The sequence below is a fragment of the Medicago sativa genome, chromosome 4, assembly GCF_051527215.1.
Source record: "Medicago sativa cultivar Bolivia chromosome 4, Bolivia_mono, whole genome shotgun sequence".
Taxonomy (NCBI): domain Eukaryota; kingdom Viridiplantae; phylum Streptophyta; class Magnoliopsida; order Fabales; family Fabaceae; genus Medicago; species Medicago sativa.
The window spans coordinates 83,683,784-83,705,337 of record NC_140752.1 but is presented as its reverse complement, the minus strand read 5'-3'; the positions used below and the strand labels follow the sequence as shown (position 1 = coordinate 83,705,337).

At 30.7% G+C, this 21,554-nt stretch overlaps 2 protein-coding genes across 2 annotated transcripts; both read right to left on the bottom strand.

Annotated features, from left to right (window-relative positions):
* Nucleotides 1-294: 294 nt before the first annotated feature.
* Nucleotides 295-4,235, bottom strand: LOC146932865 (gibberellin 2-beta-dioxygenase-like). Its single transcript, XM_085708033.1, has 3 exons — nt 3,619-4,235; nt 1,834-2,182; nt 295-793 (listed from the first exon to the last, which is right to left on the bottom strand). Exons 1-3 carry the CDS (start codon nt 4,023-4,025, stop codon nt 551-553), a joined length of 999 nt encoding a protein of 332 aa, XP_085564159.1. The 5' UTR covers nt 4,026-4,235; the 3' UTR covers nt 295-550.
* A 7,232-nt stretch (nt 4,236-11,467) lies between these two features.
* Nucleotides 11,468-14,960, bottom strand: LOC146932864 (uncharacterized). Its single transcript, XM_085708034.1, has 5 exons — nt 14,285-14,960; nt 14,010-14,123; nt 13,855-13,923; nt 13,035-13,160; nt 11,468-11,709 (listed from the first exon to the last, which is right to left on the bottom strand). Exons 1-5 carry the CDS (start codon nt 14,747-14,749, stop codon nt 11,629-11,631), a joined length of 855 nt encoding a protein of 284 aa, XP_085564160.1. The 5' UTR covers nt 14,750-14,960; the 3' UTR covers nt 11,468-11,628.
* Between the last annotated feature and the right edge of the window lie 6,594 nt (nt 14,961-21,554).

The window sequence follows — 21,554 nt, the reverse complement described above, 5'->3', positions numbered from 1 at the left end:
AAAGAAAGTCTAATAGATTTAAAAAAAAAAAAAGATCTTTTAGGAAAAAAATATAAAGTTGAAAATGATTGTTTACAATCGTATTCAATAATAAATTGATAGACTAAATTGACATAATATTATTCCCTTTATCTTAACAAGTCATCGAATTATTTTTTTTTTCTGAGAGGAAGTCATTGAATTATAAATATTGGGTCATACATGAACACCCTATTTTAAATTTAGGTCAACATTAATTAGATATGAGCCAATTGTTTTGTTAGCTATACGTGTAGTTGACTTGAAAAAACTTACTATACAAAATTGGATGGGATGGAAATTTTATTATACACATATGTTACATAAGAAAAGGTGGTGACAGTTCCATTTCAAGCAGGGTGAAGGGAGCAAATGTAAAAAAGAAAGAAGATAATAAAACCAAGTCATTTTCCTTGTATATTTCAAAGCATAGAGTCAAATATTTGAAGTATATCCTTAGATACATAGTCAAAATGGAGGATATATGTGACCCTTCAATTCAATTGGCCTCATTTCATTGAGAAGTAAATAATTATTTCTCAAAGAGACTGAGCCTATTATAAGCAAGCTTTGACTTGTAAGCAGCATTTTTGTATTCCCTCCATGTGAATTCTTTGTACAAACTCTGTTGTTCTTTTGATCCCAATATTGAAGGCAAAGGTACTAACTTTTCGTTCAAGGGTGGCCCTCCAAAGTAAATCATTGACAATCTTGACATATTTGTGTCAGTCAATACCCTATGCTTTACACTCTTTAATACCCCATTTGTCATCACCTGCAATTTAAAAACCATATATAGAATCACCAAACTCAAAATAGTTACTAATAAATATCCTTACTAGAAAATTCCCACATCAAAATATCGACATGTCTTTCTCATAACTGCATAGTGTTGAGGAAGATAGGGGAAGGAAAACAACAATATCAATTGCTGGCAGATTATGAGGAACAACATTGACTTTTATGAGACAGAACTATAGAAATAACTTATTTATTCATCAGGCTTGCTATATGTCCCGAAACAAACCTTCCCGAATTTGTCCCGAAACACTAGCACCGTTGGATGTAAAAAAAGCTGCCTTCACACAATACATGGGGTAGGTGAGTAAAAAAAGCTGCCTTCACACAATACATGTCGGGCTGTATCGGGACACCGCTTTTCGAGATAAATCGCTTTTTCCTTTATTCATTCATTCATTAATAATACTATGAAATTATAGCATATGTCATACAACTTAGTTTTTTAAATTTGCAAAATGATAATTTAGTCTATAAAATTATAGAATATATCAATCAATTTATGTGCCCTTAAGATACTAAATATAAATATAGAAATTTTACATTGGAAAATGTGTCAATTTATTTTACATAAGACTAAAATTTATTTATTTTCTTCAATAATTTTTTTTTTTTAGAAACCTTAACATGTGCCCTAATGACAAGTGTTAACATGACCCATCAAATAATTCAAGTTAATGTATAGTTTTGGTAACACGATTCTTCTCTAAAAAAGAACTAAGTTCCATTTCTAGAGTCACCCATTTAAAATAAGTTCAAACCCATGTGAAAAATTGCTCCCTACTTAGGATAAGAGAATTTATATATGGAAAAAAAAAATTAACGAGTTACAATGAACACATGAGAAATGCTAGCAACACACATTTTAACACACATTTTTCAATGCACTCTCTTTGATTGGTTAAAATTCACATGGGTCTTAATCAGACTCTTAACATATTCACTAAAACATTATGACAGCATGAAATATTTGATTTTTATGTATGCCAAAGTAGTGACATTTATGTGCAATGTTACCTGTAAGGAGTCACCAACACTTATGAAAAAAGAAGTATGATCAGGTGGGATTGAAACCCAAGTCCCATCTCTTAGACAAATTTGCAGTCCTGATGCATTATTAGACCTTAGGACAGATATTATCTGTGGGTCTGTATGCTCCCCAAATCCAATCAAATTTCCTCCACTCAATGCTTGAAGTTCTCCACATGCTGCATAATGATTTACCCTCAAGCAAGAATCACTTCTCTCATCTCTCACCAATCTGCTAAACACATTCCTTGGTTCAATCCCCAATCCATCTGCCATTAATTCCAACACTTCACAACACACCTCCTTCACTGCCACTATATAATCTTCAGCAGCACACCTTCAATGCAAGTTAGTTTAATATTAGTCAAACCAAAGACATAATTTTTTTTTTTTTTGTCACAATTTCATGTATATGCTCTGTTAGTTTTATTTTATTTTTGATAAAGTATATGCTCTGTTAATTTTAGGTGAATAACATGTTTTTTTTATTCTTAAAAAAAAACATGTTTTTTTTTTTTTATTGATAGGAGTATGTCATGGTATAAAGTTTAACATAGTCATTTAACCATATCTTATCATTTAGATTTTTGTTGACATATTTTAGAAAGTACAGTGACACTATAGTGGAATATAATTGAATTACGTATGCAACTTTTAATATTATACATTGTATCTGCATGTCAAGTCCCTCATTTTGAGGATATGCAATGTCATATATTTTTTTTTATAGATATCAAATTTTATTATTCTTAGGGTCAATTTTTTTTAAAAAAATAAAATAAAGTTCATTATAGTTTTTAAATATAAATATATGTAGACTTTAAGAAAGAAAATTGAACGTAGACTTATAAGAGCATCTAGTGACAGGGCCGGAATAAAAGTTTAGGTGGACCAACAAAATAAACTATAAAATTTAAACATAAAATTTATGTTGTATTATGCATTAAGCATAAAATTGATCATCATAAAATTTATCTTGATACCTTAAAAATTTAAAATAATTCCTTACGTGTTTGAGTGATTTGAAATCATCAATAATAGACTTAGAAGATGGTGGTTCAAAATGTATTTTTTTTATTAAAAAACAAAGGTATTTTAGTAATTTTTTCGTTAAATTTTTATTTTATTTTTTTGTAGGGTGGGCCGTGGGTCACCTATGCCTTATGTGACTCCGCCACCGAGAACATCTACAATGGAGTGTTTTACTTTCACCTATTTAGCACAAAGTTAAATATGCGGAATGAAAACTTTGGGTGTTTATAAAGAATGATCGTTGCAGAAGCCTTCTTGCTCTTCAATTTTTCTGCAAATATCACTTAACAAATTGTATTCAAATATATGAGTTTTGCTGAAATATAAAGATAAAAAATTGTTGTTGCAACTCGTTTAATATATGCGAGATCTACTTAAACACCCAAATTTAAGAGCTTTATTGTGGATGTTCATATAGTTAATTAGTAGAATTCATCTGATAATAATTTGATTAATATACAGTCACAAAATTTACACATTTTCAAATATACATATTTACTATGTAAATTTTAGTACAACCATTTCAGGTAGTAATTTTGCAACATGATATGATAATAAATATGATTAAACTATCTGTAAAAAATTGACATGCACAATTATTAAACTTGTCAAAATAGTACAAAAATATTCAAACCGTTGATTCATATTAATGAAATTTAATATCTATATCATATATGTATGTATATGTATGTATACAAAGCAAAGGTTTTTTGATTTTGAGGAGAGAGAGGTTCTGTTTACCTGAAGTTTTCTGTGTTTTGCTGCAAGAGAAAAAGAGTCTTGGGAGAGATGACATCTGGGTTAGTATTAAGAAGAAGATATTCAACCCAACCCACATCACCGTTTGTACCAATAATTTTGCTTCCATACCCAAAAGGATCAGGTGGACCTGCTTTCTCTTTCTCTAACTGAGATTGTTCAAAAAATTTAAGTGTTTCATTTTCTAAATTGGTTATCAACTCTAATGGAACATGGTGGTTAACAACCTTAAAGAATCCAAATTCTGTACATGCGTTGACTATTAGTGTCTTAGCTTCAGGGTCCAAAAGGTCAACCTCTGGAACACCTTTGAATACATAACTTGTTGGTTTGCATGTGTTTATGTGAAATAACTCGTTTAGTGTAGCTTGTTGAGAAAGAACAACCATCGTTGTTTCTTAATTGTTCTTACTACCAAAAATAGGAATTCAAACAGAACACATGAGAGAGATAGATGGAAAGAGAGGGTTAGGATTTATGACAAGGTGTTGTGATGAACCAAGGAGGGTTTAAATGGGTGAGAAGTTGTATTGTTATATATAATGCATGAAGGAGGTGGCGTTACGAACTAAAATAGCCATCTGGCTCTTATTGGCTTCGTGGCATTTATCCCATCGACTCACACATTTAAATTTAAATATAGGAAAAGTCGGCGTGATCTAATTGATATGAAGTTGACTCACACTTCTATTTTGTAAGAGCATGATTTTAACTTTTATTACCAGTTTACCGATAATTTGTAAACAGTGGACACGATATATCAATGTTCTTTGAATTATTGACTGGCGGAGATGAGTGACTTTGACGAGGTTCCGAAATACAATATAATAATGGCATTAATATGAAGTTTAAATTTATTTATTGTTTTACACGACTCCCAGTCAGCCTTATCTGAAAATTTAAGTTCGAATCAATTTGTTAAAAATCAAACTGAATGTCGATTCAACTACTTGAATGGAGAATAGGTCAATTCACTTGTTAGTTTGATTCCAATTTTAATATGGTTGAATTGGATTGAAAAAGAGTTAATTCGGTTCAACCGTAGTTAGTTTAGTCGGTTTTCCATTTTACTTTTTAAATGCTTTTTTTGTCATCGAGTTTAATCGTGGTTGAATCAATTGAACAACTTAAATTTTATAAAAATGCTTATATTATTCTTTGATGAATTTGAGATAATTTACCTTTAATGAGACTAAAACTTGCACCTAAAACTCTTGAATGAGAATTTATATGATCCAGTACATGGCTCAATGTGGCAAACTTGTACCTAATTTATTTAAAAAAAAACTTAAGCTGTAGTATTATTTTATTTTTAATATTTAAAAGTAAATACTGTTTAAAAAGCAACTACAATGAATTTAGACAATCTTTCCTAATTGCGCTCACTTCAGTTAATTTCATTTTCAACGAGGACATTATGATTATGGTGTTTGTTGATATTTTATTAATTATGGAAGATTCATTAAAGGATAAATTGTTTACGAAAATATGAAATTGATCTCTTGATGGAATTATAGCTTTTAGTCGGACTTTATTTACTTGAAAGTCGAACTTCGAATGATCAGAGCTCTTTCGTTTTAGAATTAGATGGTTAACACAAAAAAAAAAAAAGCACGATCGAATATAATTTAGGGGTTAAATATATTTTGTCCTTATAAATATGAGAAATGATATTTTGACAACCATTTTTTGACAACTTTTGAACAACTTTCTCTCTCATACTCACATGATATTGTTATCCTCTCTCTTCCTTTTTCTCTCTCCATTGTTTTTGACCAATAAGAAGTGAGAAAAACGAGGTTGTCAACAAAGTTGTCATCAAATGGATGTCAAAATATCATTACTCTATAAATATTTCAACTTTTCCGTTTTAGTCCCTTGAAGTTTTCTTTCGACATTTAGTTCCACAAAAGTTTTTGGTTCACACTTTTGGTCTCAACTTTTAAGTAAGGTTATGTGTACCCTTTAAATTTTCGAATGAGCTTTTACAAGAATGTTAAGAACATTATAAGAATCTCTCAAAAAAGTTTTTTTTTTTTTTACAAAATATGAATTTTTAAGCGCCAAAAACATAAAAATTCATATTTAATTCATGTTTTGTTAAAAAAATCTATTTTTTTAGACATATTCTTATAATATTATAAGAGGTATACTTGCTTGAATACAAGTCCAAATAAATATTTTTTTTTTGTTACGCCAAATAAATATATTTGGAGACATACACAAAACCAAAAAAAAAGAATAAAATTGAATATAGCCAATTGATGTGACTAAATAATTTTCTTAAATTTTGTTCATTTAATGTGAGAGTGCCTAAATGATATTGATTTGTGATTGTGTCCATACAAAATTTTCTCATGTTATAAATATTTCTGCAAAAACTCATTCAAAATTTTGAATGATACATGTGAAGTTGACTGAAAATGAGAGACAAAAAATGATGATGGAAAACTTTTTAGGACTAAAAGTTGAAACAAAATTTTAGGAGAACTAAAATAAAAAGTTGAAATATCTATAGAGATCAAAAATATATTTAGCCTTATAAATTATAATGGACTTAAACGGATAGAAATTTGCATGTAAAGTTATCACATAATAAAACATAAAATTCACTAAATTGCATTAGGTAAATTATAATAATTCTAGTAAATGTACATGTTCAAAATAAAATAACAATTGCAATGTGTAGAAGTAGTACTGGGTTTTGGAGAAGAGGATGGTGGAATAAGCAATGTGTGACTAGAGACCATTATATCGAGAGAGTGGTCCTAAGACGTGTATTTCTATAGAGGGAGTTTGTTCTGATGTGTTGAACCCACACTGTGTATAAAAATATATATACTGTTATCTCTTTGTTATTACTTTCTAAAGTTTTGTGGCGACACGTTTGAGGTGTGGTACTTATTGCATAGATTCGGTCCATATGAGTATTTGCTAAAGAAAAATGCAGTCAATCCAACAAGATTCCTATGAGACCTAGTAAACTTATTCCTGATCTGGTTTTCGTTTTCTTCAAGTTGGAGAAGTCAAATTTGAAGAAAAAAGGGATATTGATACTTGATAGTGTCTCTACTTTGACATGAATATTGATCACTTCCATATTAGAAAAAGATGTTTCAACGACATAGCATCCATGAAGAAAAACATTTTAGAAAAGAAAAGAAGAAAAATGAGAAATATTGATCTTCATCTCCTAGGGAAAGAAATTGAAGGATTTAGGGAGTAAAGGGATTATTTTGTTGTTTCTTACAATACTTCAATAACTAGATTGATGTATTTTCGTAGTTTAGAAATTATTAGGGATAAATCAATGTTCTATTGAGTTTGGGACCAAATTTTCTTAAATGACGACCCAAAAGTGAAAACAATCGCTAAATGATGATGCATATAATTAGCTCCATATTATCTGCATACAGGCATTGGTTCAAATGTCTAATTCTCCAAGATACATATGTACTCTTCTCTCAATTGCAGAGTTAAGAAAAATGGAATTGAGATCAAAATGTTGAGACTTTCAAATCATTCCATAAGGGGTATGGCTCATAGTTTGCATATTAGTGGGCATGTAGAGTGGTGGTACTCGTAAATCTTAAGTTTGATTAATAGACAAATACCGCTTTGCAGTTAAAGACGTAGATATATAACTGGTTAAACTTTGTGATCAAATATTGGATATTCTTTGTTTCTTTTTTCGTATCTTCTCACTTTTGAACCGAATTAATATTAATATTTTAACATGGCTAAATCAGCTCCACTATTGTTCAACTAGATAAATAATAAATAGATAAAAAATCAAACTGAAAATAAAAATCAATTGATCCTACCATAATTCAAATGATAAGTTTCACCCTATTTCAATATGATTCAACTAAACTGTGATTCAAACAAACTTGAGCCAATTGATGATGAACGAACCTATTCTCGATTCAACTAATTGATCCAAGCAGTTTAGCGCAACATGATATATTTTGCATATATAACATGTTATCTTCCAATTGCCATAATACTATGCATATCTTCAAAGGAAGTGTGTACGACAAAAATTCTAACTTCCAATTTGCAAACTGGTCCAAAGAGTCAAAACTTACATATCCCTTTCAAAATCACTAGTGGGGTGGAATACATATGTAGCAGAAAAGGTCCTACACTAGGGACCCATCTGTCCAACTATAATTCGGTGTCAATGCCATTATTGACTTTTCAAGAAGTGTTTTTCATGGAGTCACTCTTCCTTCTCTCTTTAGTTAGAGAACCTAAAAAAAATTGGTACAATATGAGTTTTGCTATCTTGCCTTAAATACACTAATTAAAGAATCTATTAAAGAAAATTTTGTCTTAAAAGTATTAGTTGTTACTTTTGTCAATGCAATAATTACATTAACTTTTTATACAAACTTATTACTTTTTGTATTTTAACAAATGTCGTAAGGATATTTGTTACCATTCTCCTTTCTTATTTAGCATTTACTATTTGAATTGCAAAAAGGGTGTTTTGGTGCAAGGGTAAAGTTGTTGTTGCATGACTGAAATGTTAAAAACTCAAGCCTTGAGAACAATCTCTTGTGTAAAAAATAGGATAAGGTTGCATAATGCACATGATTGCCCTTTTTTTACACCTTATGACTTGCACCAAACACTCATTTTTTCTACTTCTTTTGATTGTCAAACTGATACTCATTGAGTCTTCATCTACGCTGAATGAACTTGTCATATTATCAGTTTCTGTTTAGGTGAACGACAACTATCGTTGTTAAAGTTTTAACAATTTTCACGCATTGACCTACCATAGATATCATAGGCGACACTTCCTCGCACACTAAAATTAAGCGGCGAACATAGAGGACTATGATCTTCTACCTTTTTTTGACAATGCTATAACCTTCTACTCAATGATGATGATACCAATCATAATGTCAAAATTTTGAATTATTTTCCAACGTTCATACACCGTAAATCACATAAATCCCCCCACTTACAAATGCCTAACATATCTATACATTGTATTTCCGTCACACATCAAAAAACATATACATCGTACGAAATTTAACACTACATAGTTTGATGAATGACATCTTTTTCAGAATTTGGCCTATGATTAGCTGTCCACATGAATCGATTCTTAGCTTTTTGTTGCTTACTCTCTATGGCATAGCTAGGAACAGTCACTATTGATCTATACTGATGAAATTAAAGGGAATCACTATCACACAAACTAGAGTTTTTTTCTTAGTGGAATTTTTTTGTTGGAAAACATCACAAACAAAAAAGTTCCTAGCAAGTCGGATTACATAAAATCTATATAGTGCCCGTTTGGTTCAGCTTTGAATATAATTGATTCTGAGAGAATTGATTCTGATAGAATTGATTCTGACAGAATTGATTCTAAGAGAATTGATTTATGTTTGGATACAATTATGTAGAATTGATTAAACAAAATGATTTATGTTTGGATGCAATTATGTAGAATTGCTTTTGAATGTATAATTACTAAAATAGACATAGCTAAAGGAGAATTGATAAAGAATGAGAATTGATAAAGGGCAATAAAGTAAAATAACATGTTGTAATAATAAAATATACAAACCTATACACGTTGTTCAAGGAGAATTGATTCTAGAAAAGCTAGAAGCTAGGATTTGTAGCTTCATGGAGAATTGCTTTTGGAGGATAAAAGCAATTCTGAAAAGCTGAACCAAACACGTTGTTTTTGGCTAGAATTGCTTTTGGCACGGTAGAGAATTGATTTTGAGCTAGAATTGCTTCTCAGAAGCCAAACCAAACAGGCCCATAATATGTGATGTCATTTTTTGAGACCTAGAAAACCAATCACCATTCGACAACTAAGACAATATGTTGATCAATAATGGGTCTTGTTGTTTAGGAATATTGCAGGAAGAACAGAAAGGTACAAGGCATACTATACTATACATTAATTATATATAAATTTATGTGGCCAATGATTATATATATTATTGTGGGACTTGGATTCCCCCCTTTCTTCTTTTTCAGGGTTAGATTGCATCTAAAATCAAATGTCCCTTTCCATTTCTTTTTTGTTTGGGTTCGACTCCTCAACCATTTATTTATGTGTAACTTGTAACAAGTCTTTTTCCTTAAAAATATCCCAACGAGTGGTTAAACTATAGGTGAAGGTTAGGATACACAAGTTAATGTTTTTTGGTACCATACAAAAAGCTTTTTTAACCCTTAGTAGCAGGTGGACAGGTCTTAGATGAAATTCTAAATTGGCCCTTTTGTTGTTTAAAACAAAATACCTCCCCAAAACAACTCAATACACTACTTTGGCCAAATTAATTTCTCCATTATTAATTGACCAGAAATAATTTATAGTATTCTTCATCGATCTTTCACCAAACATAAATGTTTGTCAACCAAAAAACTTAATTGTCCAGAAATTTCTTTCTCAGGTTCTCACTCTAACACCATCACTTTCACCATCATTATCATTTTCATATAGGTCTCCCTCTCTCTCGATTTGCAATTTTCGATCTATTATTTCCCTTTTGCAATCTGTAGTTTCTTACGATGAGATTTGTTTCAATTACTACCTTTCATTCTTAAATCAACATGCTAGATAAGTTGCAACCATGTCAAAAACATAAACTCATTTCAGTGTCCAATCCATCAAGCTTTTTTTACTTTTTATTTATTTTATGAATAAACTTGGAAAATGCAGGCTTCAACCAAAGTAGTCGATCTAGATTCTTAAAAAAGAAAAAATGATTGAAACTATGTGATTGAGTTAGTTGATCCGGATATCTTCAAGCAATGAAAGGATACTGTGTTGTTAATTTCATATTTTCATTAACAAGGAGTTTATTTCCTCAACTCATCTTCATTGCTGATAATAATAATTTTTTTTACTGAAATTAATAATATAAAATGCAGTACTGTGAATTTTTTTCGATTGAAGGTAAATTTATGTCCAAAATAATGCTCATAATTTTTTTTAGAGGAGAATAATGCCCAAAATTAATGGCTAAATTTCAATGGGTAAAGTAAAAAATTGAAATGAAAGAAGGTAAAAAGTCCAAAATAATAGCTAAATAAACGAATGCCCAGAATTAATGCCCCCAATTAAAGTCAAGAATAATATTTTAATGAAATGTTATTTACTTGATTAGGTTGTGAATATATGACATTTATTAATTTATAAACGTCAAGATATCAAAATTTGTATGGACTACTAAATTTTGTCATAAAACGAAACAATTCATCAATTTTTTATTTGTCAAAAATTTCCAATTTTTTAATTAATATTCAAAAATCCATAAATATAAATTACACACAATTTGGGGTGACACTGCAATAGACCCATTGTATTACATAAACCCATTAAAGAGGTAACTCATCTCTAATCCAAGCCATTGAATAAAATACTAATATGTCTATGGTGAAAAAATCATTTTTGTATGATACACAAAAAGAGTTGTTTGTGTATACTAAATGTCACCTAAACTATATAGAGAAATTTCACGATGCATTTGATGATCATATGATTTAAGCCACTCATTTTCTGTTATTGTTGTTTCTTTGGCTCCACGTTATATATGTTTATGCTGTGGTATGCATGTGAAGGAGCAGAATAGTTTTTTTATTTTTTTTATTTTTTTTTTCTTACCATTAGTTTGGTTTTTGTGCAAAGAGCTAGCTTGCGGTGAAATTCATACCGCTAAGTGTTACTGTTGAGACTCTACTAAATGTGACCAATCAGAAGATAGATTAGTCATAGCCGTTAAGTCGGTATATACTCGCATCAATAACATGATTAAAGAAAAAGATTGACGGAGTAGTATATAAGAGCCGTAAATTCAATAAACTCTTCGTTGTTGATAAGAATAAGTGCTAGTAGCATTAAACATAAACAAGTTTTGGAGAGGGTGTTCAGTGGAAACTGGAAAGGTAGTGAATAATATGCTGCTGAATTTGATAATAATAACACCATACAGATACTCTGTTGGAAATAGGAGCCTATTCATCGGTTAGTGTTTTTGCAAATGCCTCCCACCACTTGGCTGCTTCCTTATCTTTTAACTTGGTGTGTATAATGGCCTGCATTCATTAATTGGACTTACATTCATTTTTGTCATGAAGAATAAAAAATTAAATCATTATGCAACAAACGATATTTGATGTAAACAATGATATATTGATGCTAAACCACTCCCATATTATGAATTATACGAGGAAGGAGCCAACATAACTAGCAAATTACTCTTCTTACTTTTTAAACTGCTTTTTTTTTTCTTTTCTTTTTCGAACCAGTGTTGGTACAACGGCAGTTAACTGCCGTTCGGTTTTCATCGGCAAGTAACTGTCGCTGAAAACTTGAACGACAATTAAATGTCGTTGGGGTATGTGTTTGAGCAATTTTATAAGTGAAAATAATAATATTCATCTAATTTTTAACGGGTCAGCCTATTACCATCTTTTTAACACACTATATACAATATTGGAGATTGTTCATCTCCTCTTATATGCTTAATTTTTTTTTCTTCTGATTATATGCTTAAATATATCAAAATACACTATCAGAAATTATCTTCTCGTAGTGTATTTTTAGATAAGATACACTATTAAAAGCTATTTTTTTGGTAAGAACTCGTATTTTTAGATGGTTGAAAGAGCAATCATCTACAAAAGTTAGGGTTTGAGTTTAGTTCTACATTTACTGTCTAATGACTGATAAGTTAAGATGTACAATAAAATTTGCTAAAAAAAGACGTACGACAAACCTATTTTGGTTCAGTTGATAAAAATTCATTTCAGATCCCACAAAGACTATACTATGAATTCCATTATCAACATGAGAATTTTGTTGATAGATAATATATAAGTATCTTAGTCTATGCTCTATAACCAACCACAAATCTACCTTTAACTCATTGGGGACGGTTGTCCCCACTACTTATTTGTTTTCTTTGAAGATTTTCAGTAGTTTTATTTTTGTTACCACTAAAACCTAAGTAAACTCCCTAAAAAAAACATGAAAGACTCTTACTTATGAATAATTAAAGACACGATGATATGAAAGATGAATTGTTAAATGATTGTTTGATCACATATAAAAAAAACTATATTTGATGGTGGTGATAATGAAAAAGATGATACAATAATTTTAAAATATTGATTCACGCAAAGAAATTTAATCTATAGAGTGACTTCAATTTTTTTAGTTATAAATAAGTATAATTTTTACACAATGTCTAATTTTTTGCTTAACAATAACTATGAAAATATTGACCCTGCTAATCAAAATCTTTGGATTCATCGGTGTCTATAAACTATAAAATTTTATCTAATTTTGACAAGTCTTTGAGACCCAATTCACCTAAGCTCTTTGGGATAAAAATAGTAAAATAAAATGGATGACCAACCTTGTAGAGAAAAATATCGGCTATTGATTGTTTTTCAAAATCGAACGTCTTATCATTGCGGTATTTCTTGAGCAGTTTGTCAATCTTTTCCTCATAATTTATCTTTATCACTGTGCCACGGAAGAACTGCACCATAGATATATATATAGTGAGGAAATCAGGATAAAATGTGTACTGTTATATCATATCATGTAAGTACTACTGTTAAAAAAGAAAAAACTTTTACTAACCTTCCCATAATTAAAATAATGTAAGTGTGTATTTGGAATAGTAACATTAAATTATTTTTTTAAGGGAAGAAGAGAAATAGTAACACTAAATGTATAAAAAAAATAATTTTGTTCATATTTGAGTCCAACAATGTTGTTTATAATTGAGTCAGAAACAGTAACATCAATAAAATAGGAAATGGAAGGGTACATAAAAGTATTATTTTTAACTTTGTGATAAAAACTACTCCCTCCGTTTCAAAATGAGTGTCGTTTTAGGTGTTTACACACATATTAAGAAATGCAATGATTAAGAGAAAGAAAATGGTTATTTTACCAAATTATCCTTATTAACTATTGGTTAGTTTTAAAAGTAATACTTTGGAAGTAGTGTGTTGAGTATTAATTGGAGGGTACAATTGAAAAGAAAATGTTATTATTGCATTGGAAACTGAAAGCGACACTCATTTTGAAACAAATTTTTTTGGCTAAAGCGACACTCATTTTGAAACGGAGGGAGTATTAACTTGCTAATAAAAACTAATTTAAATTTTAACTGTATAATTGTGAGTTAACCTCCTAACAAGGAAAAAAAGAGGATACAAACCAACCTTAGTATTACCAACGAGTTTAGGGTAAATATGTTTATCAATTTCATCGTCAGCTTCATGGAAGTTTCCCTGCAAAATTAAGCATTGTGTGTGATCAGTTTTATTTACTCACCTAAATTACTATCCATAAGTATAAATAATGGAAGAGTATGTACCTGAATCAAGAGAAGTTCAATCAATGGCCTTCGCAGGGAGCGTTCTCTCTCTGGATCATCCTTACAATTATTGTATTCTGTTCTTAGGTCTTTCAGCATATCCACTACATGCATCTGCAAATATAATTCCAGCAAGAATAAATCAAGAGAGTAATTAATAATCAAATTAACCATTCTATATATAATTAACTTGTCACTTTTTCAGGTTACACTTTTTTCCTCATTTGAATTATTTCAATTATCATAATTAACAAAAGATGAAAAAAAATTACAACCTTCTTGTTATCAACAGATTCTATTCCTTCCGCATTGACCGTTTTCCACAGTGAATCAAATGAATTCTCTCCTCCAGCTATCATCATTGTTTTATTAGGATCAAAAGGCAAAGCCATACTGATTTTGGGATTCATCATACCACTAAAGTTGATTATTCCAAGAATGCAACCCAAAACTAGAGAAACTCTACTCATTCCTCTCGAAATTTTGTTCTCACTTCCTTCAATATTCTTTGAATTAGGCACGGAGAAGCTGTTGTTAACCATGCAATTTGCATGCTTAAATGAACGTGCAAATTGGTTGTTTGTGGTAAATTGAGGGAAATCAAGAGCGGCATGGTTAAATTTGAGATTAAATTTGCTTCCCCTAGCAGTTGCATTTTCATATCTTTTGGAACCATAGGAAAGATGCAAGGGAGGACTAGGAAGGGGAGAACAACGAAGGCGAATAGCATAATGTTCCATCTAGCTAGGTATAGTATAAAGTGATGGTGAGGAAAGGCTAAGAAGTAAATAATATTATATATTCAATCAACAAGTTTACTATAGTAGTATTTAAAAGTCATGATCTAAAATGAGTGAGAATGAAATGAATCTCTCAAATGAAGGGTTGAAGTCAGGTATCATTTTTTTATGCTGTGAAAACGTGTTGCACATTTGTGAAGAAGCTTTTATTAGACCCGTCTTATTGTGTTTCTTATCTATATACGTAAATGGGGATAAAACTTTGCTTAAAATAAGGGATATCTAAAACCTGTGCAAAAGGAAAAGCAAAAGCAAAAGGGAAGAAAATCAAGATTCATTTTGTTGTACATGTGGTTATGGATCTCTTTTTTATGCATGCCTATGAAAATTAATTATTTTTAATGGAAAGACAAAATTTAAATGTGCTTCGGATTCTCAAATATATTAGACTATGTAGTTGTGTGTGTACAGATGATATTTTAGGATAGGAAACAAATAAAAACTTGTAGAAAAGCTTCTGTTGGAACATAACAACAGCTTCTGTATGGACAAATTGGTTGGGTTGAAACGGTAATCATGACCAAGGAAAAGATATGTTCTTACTTGATCAAAGTCCGTTGTAGAAGTGTTGTTGTGACGTTGGCTTGAGAACTTAGAGTATGTTCCTCTCAAGGTTCTAATGTTCGATTATCCCTAATGTCAATTTTGGTTGGCTAATATACCTTCTTTAAAAAGAAAAAGAAAAGAAACAGCGTAGGCTAAAAAAGATTCCAAATAGAATGCTAAAGAAACAACTTTCAAATGAAATTGTGACAACCTAAACTTGTAAGAAAAGTTAGTGCTCTAGAATTCGAGCGATACCGTTGTGAAGATTGGAGAGGTTATACATATTTACATGTTGCAACTTTACTTTTTTGTATATAAAAGCAGAAGCAAATAATAATCTAGCCATTTTACCATATGTGACAAGCAAATTTTCATCATTTTACTTTTTTATATAATCAAAAGCAAATAATATCTTGCCACTTTGCCAATTATGACAAGCATATTTTCATCATTCAGTCATGCTTTTGAGGTTACATGGTTTAAAGTTATTTGAAGTGACATTATCTATTTTATGCTTAGTTTCACTTTAAATCCTTTCCCAAACCCATCGTATTCAGGAACTGAAATGTGATGGACTGCCATTTTTTTCATTTGACCCCTTATAAGTATTGTGATTGGGCGATTTTTTACCTTTCCTTTTGTTTTTGGGGTGATTTTAACTCTTTATTTTGTTTATAATTGAGTTCAGAGAGAGTACTGTATTTGATTAGATAAGAAGTAATAAAATAAAAATCATTTTTTTTTTCTATTAGTAATAAAATAAAAATCATTTTTTCCTATTAGTGTTTATTTTATTTAATAACAATAACAATAACAAAACTATGGATTGTGTTTTTGCAAAAAATCTTCGGAGATGTCTTACTTCTTCTCTGAACATTTCTACCGACACTTTTTCTTTTGATGTCTTGGTCTCCTCAATGTAAAATTGTCATTATTGTTGATATATACTACTGTATGAACTTAATTGATGTGAATTGGTTTTGTAAAAATTAAAAGAACATTTCTTGAAAGTTGGTCTCTCATATGGTGATCTCGAATAATTCCCATGATGGTCAGGGGCGGATCTGGACTCAAAATATTGGTGAGGCACAATTTTTTCGCGGTTAAATAATTAAATAAAATGTACACATAAGTAGCGAACGTGAGTTAATTGCCGTTTGTAGCGAGTGAATTTTGGGTGTAAATGAGCAATTTTAAAAATGAGAAGAATGATTTTAAATAACATATGTAAATATAAGGCCCAAGCCCGTAAAAACAAACGCATAACCCTAAATATTTGATACTCATAGTCACACTAGACCTTGCACCCGTGCTGCCGCACGGGTCATATTGATGGCAAACAAAATATTCAATTATACTGTTAATTCATAATCTATTTGTGCAAATACAAGGTTAAAAAGGGAACAAATCATGCTGGTACATTACGAAAATTTTTCTTGTAAACAACATTGTATTTAGGATGATTTGAATGATTCAAAAATTTGCCGCAATCTAAAATATGAGAACCATCTCCACCATGTACTAACAAATACATGTGTTTCATTTGTTGAAACTGACATTAAATATATGGTAGTTTGTCCACAAAGATTAGTTTTCGAATAGTTGTTCGAAACGAATATCTTAATCATTTTGGATACTCGCCGCTACATAGGGAAACATAGAATTATGATTTGAATAATAACTAACTTGAGATCAGTTATGAACTGACTATGGGTAGATGTCGAAAAATTTCCTTTCCAGGAGAAAAAAGGCAAAGTTTATTTGAATGCATTTTGTGCCTTGTAACTGCAATCTTGGATTAACAGTCACCGCAATTTAAGATATTAGATGCACTCATGGATAAGATAACATGGTTTCTTAGATTATCTTGCAGTGAATCATTGCATCAGTTCTTGCTTCTTGAAAAATTAGAATATTAGCTATACGTAACAGATATGAAGTTATGATTGATGGTAATAATGTCATAAGCAATGAGATTATAATAAGGTACATTGTTCATAGAAGGTTGCTCGGAATGATAACATAATAGAGATCAGTCAACAATTTACTATACTAAGATGTCAAATAGCGTCCTATTCAACATTAAGTGACAAAGTTTAGCAGAAAATATTATGTGTACTGTAACTACTATGGTTTAACAGTCACCAAACTTTAAAACATAAGCTGAACTGATCGCATGCATTTTGTAGATACAATGAGTTGCAGTGTAAGGTTTTAATCTGATGTTTTTTTCCAATCGTATAATAGAGTATGTTGCAGAGAAAATATATTGTCAGTTATCGCTTCACAGAGATTTAGGAAATTAGTTATACTTAACGGATACGAAGTGGTGATACCAGTGTAAGTAAATGTGGACCTTTCAATACTCGTGCTCATTTTCTCTTCAGATTCAAGTAACTATAACTATGTGCACCTTCATTAGAACCTACAAATTAAAAAAAAAAGTTTAGAACATCAAAAGGTAAGAATTAAAAAAAAAAGTTCAGAACAATCAAAAGGTTTATGTCATTAGATAACAAAATTATAAATGTTCAATTCAGTAGTGTTAGAAGTAATGAAAAAATAAACAAACTAACCTAACAGGATAAACTCCATTCTTTCTACTGGACATGCCAACAGACATGGGTAAATGGAATATATGAATTAAGTAATAGTAGTTTTAGCACGTTCTACTATAATCACAATGAAACAACTTTTTTTATAAGCACAATGAAACAATTGTTCCCCATCTGCAAAATGTGTAGACAAAATTTTATCAAATAAACAATAAAAGATTAACAATCACAAAATTGGTCCAGTAAAATGGACGAATTATAAATCTCTAAAATAATAAAGAGAAATACCGCAAATAGAGCCATTGCAATACCCATCAAAGGTGTAGTACCCCATCCCGGAGCTACTTTACCATATTCTGAATTCAACGGATCTAGTCTATCTCAAGGAAGTTTGAAAATTGAAAAAACCAAAGAAGACACAATCAAAATAGATAGTTAACTGAATCAGATGCTACAGGAAATTTATTTGCAAAAGAATGAACACCGGATATCACACAATAATGATTAGAGAAACAGACTAGAGAGAACATACATACCTTCTATTAGTTTCTTTCATACGGACAACATAATTCGAAGTTATTTAATTCCTCAATGATTCAGTTACTCTCAATTTCACAGCAAATCATCTAATACCATAAAAGATAAAGAATCACAGACAAAACAAAAGTTGTAACAAATAAAAGCTAAAAAAAACTTAAATATAGATGATAGCAGCAGAAGAGGCATTGGTCTGTTTTCATAACTGCAACCACCACCTGAATTCTTCAACCTGCAGTGGGAAGGGTGAATTTCGTGTTTGTGATTGTGATTTCTGGTGATGCAATTTCACAAAGGTGGGGTCGGAAATTAGGGTTTTCCAACACTTACTTACATACCTGAATCGAAGAAAAGATCTTATAGGAAGAAACAAAAGTACATCAAGGATGAGATCGCTAGAGAGGATCGAGGGGACTGCCGGCGACGGAGTCATTGTCATGGTGGCGGTGATGGTAATGACGTGATGAAAGTTGACCGCGACGATGGTTTGTTAACGATGACGACGGTGACGGTTGGTTAGTGATGATTGTTTGGTTACTGCACTGATGGTGTGGATAAGGAATGGTGATAGTGAACAGAGAAGTGAGAGAGAGGGAGATGGAACAATGAAAAAAAAATGGTGTATTGAAGTTGAAAAAAAAGAGATGACACAGATAAAGTAAAAGAGATGGTTTATTTCGATTTTCATATATAAGCATCAGATTGACTATATCATTAGTTGTCGACATGTTTAAACAATGAACAAATTTTTGGAACAAATTTTTGGGTTTAGATTGCGAAGGAGAAAAAAAGGTTCAAAACCGTTTGGAAAGAAAGGAAAAAGAATTAATTGGTTTTTAGAAAAGGGAGTTTAATGTTGGATATCATGTAGTGAAGTCAAATGATATCACCAAAACAGTAAGTGGCTTGGTGGTTAAAATGCTTTGAAGTAACCAATATGTCATGGGTTCGAATGTCATGGGTTCGAATCTTGGAGAGATCAAAACCCTCAATGTCATGGGTTCGAATGTTGGAGAGATCAAAACCCTCAAAAAAGGCTTGAGGACACAAAGGTGTCATGGGTTCGAATCTTGGAGAGATCAAAACCCTCAATGTCATGGGTTCGAATCTTGGAGAGATCAAAACCCTCAAAAAAGGCTTGAGGACACAAAGGTAATTGCGAGACCTAAATTAGGTTTAGCGATAAGATATTAGGCATGCATTGTGAATATTAAGATTATAACAGCCAATACTTTTCTTTTCTACTTCTTTCTTATTACGGTTCCATGGTTTCTTCATCTTTTTCCTTTCTTACCATGGTTTCTACATATGATTTCTTCTTCTTTTCTACTGGTACTCTGCTTGTGATTGATAGGTTTACATTAAGTTTATTATCTCAATTCAATGTTTCATATATGGAGGAAAAAAAATGAAAAAAATCAGCTTGGGCTGGTGTGGCACTTGCCACACCAGGACCTGTTCAGGTCCGCCCTTGATGATGGCTACCATTCTACACAGAACTCTTCTCATTTATGCATGAACTTTTGATACTTAGGCTCTGTTAGGTAAAAAATAGCGGATAGCTGATAAGCTAGCTGATAGCTGATGACTGATAGCTTATAACTTATAGTTTATAGCTGATGGCTGATGACTGATAGCTGATAAGCTAATTTAAATGACATAAAAGGTTATCTTTAATTCATAATAAAATATATTTATATTAATATCTAAGTATTTCATAATTTATTATTTTTAAAAGTAATTTAAATTTATTAAATTATTTTTTATTGGCTAAAATTTTGTTTTAATTAAATGTTTGTACTTTATAAAACAATTATATGTAACAATAGACCATTATTGCATGCATATCTTGTATTTGTTTAGAAGAATTATTATTAAATGTTTTATTAACAATAATAGATATTTACAACTCTTGTAAAAAAAAAAATAGATGCTTATAATGAATATTATCTTTTGAAAAAAAATTGAATGTTACATGTACTATATTATTTACAACGGAAGGTATATTTGAATGAAAAAACTTATTAAAAGTTGACGTGCTGAAAAAAAAATAATGGAATGTATATTTATTCTATGAAAAAAATAACGGAACGCACGCACGCAGTGAAAAACTATTACACAAAGGCAATGAAATAAACAACATTAGGGTGAAAGTGGGTTTTGATAAAAATAATAAGGGTAGAAGTGGAAGAAATATTAATAAGATATAAGCTCAAACGCTACTTGGAATAACGTCTGAAAAATAGTTTATAAACTCGTGAAATAAGCTATAAGCTCGTTGTAAAAAACCGTTATCAAATAGAGTTTTTTTTTTGTCGGACAAGCTTATAAGCTATAAGCTACCTTCTTAGCCTTACCAAACAGAGCCTTAAGGTCTTTTATGTTCTAACACATGCTCCCAATGCTCCTCGAATTAAAAAGGTTTGTAGCACCCTCCCATTGTTTCTTGAATCAAATACAACATAAGCGCTACAACAAAAGTCTGTCTTGGACCAACTGGATGTGGTGGTATTTTCAAAGATAGTATGTTGTTGTTGTATGGTGTTTTGCTCAAAATTTAAGTATATATCTACCACTTTTCACGCAGAGTTCGCTGAGGTTATGCATGCAATCGAGATAGCTTTAAAAAAATGTTAGACCTCTCTTTGGTTGAAAATAGACTCTTAATTGGTTACTCTTGCTTTCTAGAACCATGATTTGATTATTTGGAAGTCAAGAAACAAGTGGTTGGGTTGTGTTGATTTAACTAAATAATGTGATTCATTATTTCTCATATCTTCAGAAAATACAATCTTTGTGCATACAAGACCGCTTCAAGTTGCATGATGGCTAGTAATTCACAATTTAAGGTGAATAAGTACGGTGTCCACATAGATCGTATCCGACATATATTATGCAATGTTTTAGCATCCGAAACATACATTGTTTGTGCCCATGAATGTTTACTCTAGATTTTAACCTAGTAAAGCAATGCTTGTAATTTCTATTCTTTTTTAATTAATCAATTTTACAAAAAAGAAAAAAAAAAAGTAGGTAGGTTGAATAAAAAAAATAAGTTTAAACCGAAGCCCATTCTACTTAATTTTGAAAGGTCCATCATCATTTTT

Excerpts from the sequence above, each read along its gene's own strand:
- LOC146932864 (XM_085708034.1), bottom strand. The coding sequence starts at position 14,749 with ATGGAACATTATGCTATTCGCCTTCGTTGTTCTCCCCTTCCTAGTCCT. Across the intron at positions 13,161-13,854 it reads AACTCGTTGGTAATACTAAG|TTCTTCCGTGGCACAGTGAT; the intron begins GTTGGTTTGTAT and ends TCTATGGTGCAG. Across the intron at positions 11,710-13,034 it reads CCGATATTTTTCTCTACAAG|GCCATTATACACACCAAGTT; the intron begins GTTGGTCATCCA and ends TAATGAATGCAG.
- LOC146932865 (XM_085708033.1), bottom strand. The coding sequence starts at position 4,025 with ATGGTTGTTCTTTCTCAACAAGCTACACTAAACGAGTTATTTCACATA. Across the intron at positions 2,183-3,618 it reads CAAAACACAGAAAACTTCAG|GTGTGCTGCTGAAGATTATA; the intron begins GTAAACAGAACC and ends CTTGCATTGAAG. Across the intron at positions 794-1,833 it reads GTGTTGGTGACTCCTTACAG|GTGATGACAAATGGGGTATT; the intron begins GTAACATTGCAC and ends TTTAAATTGCAG.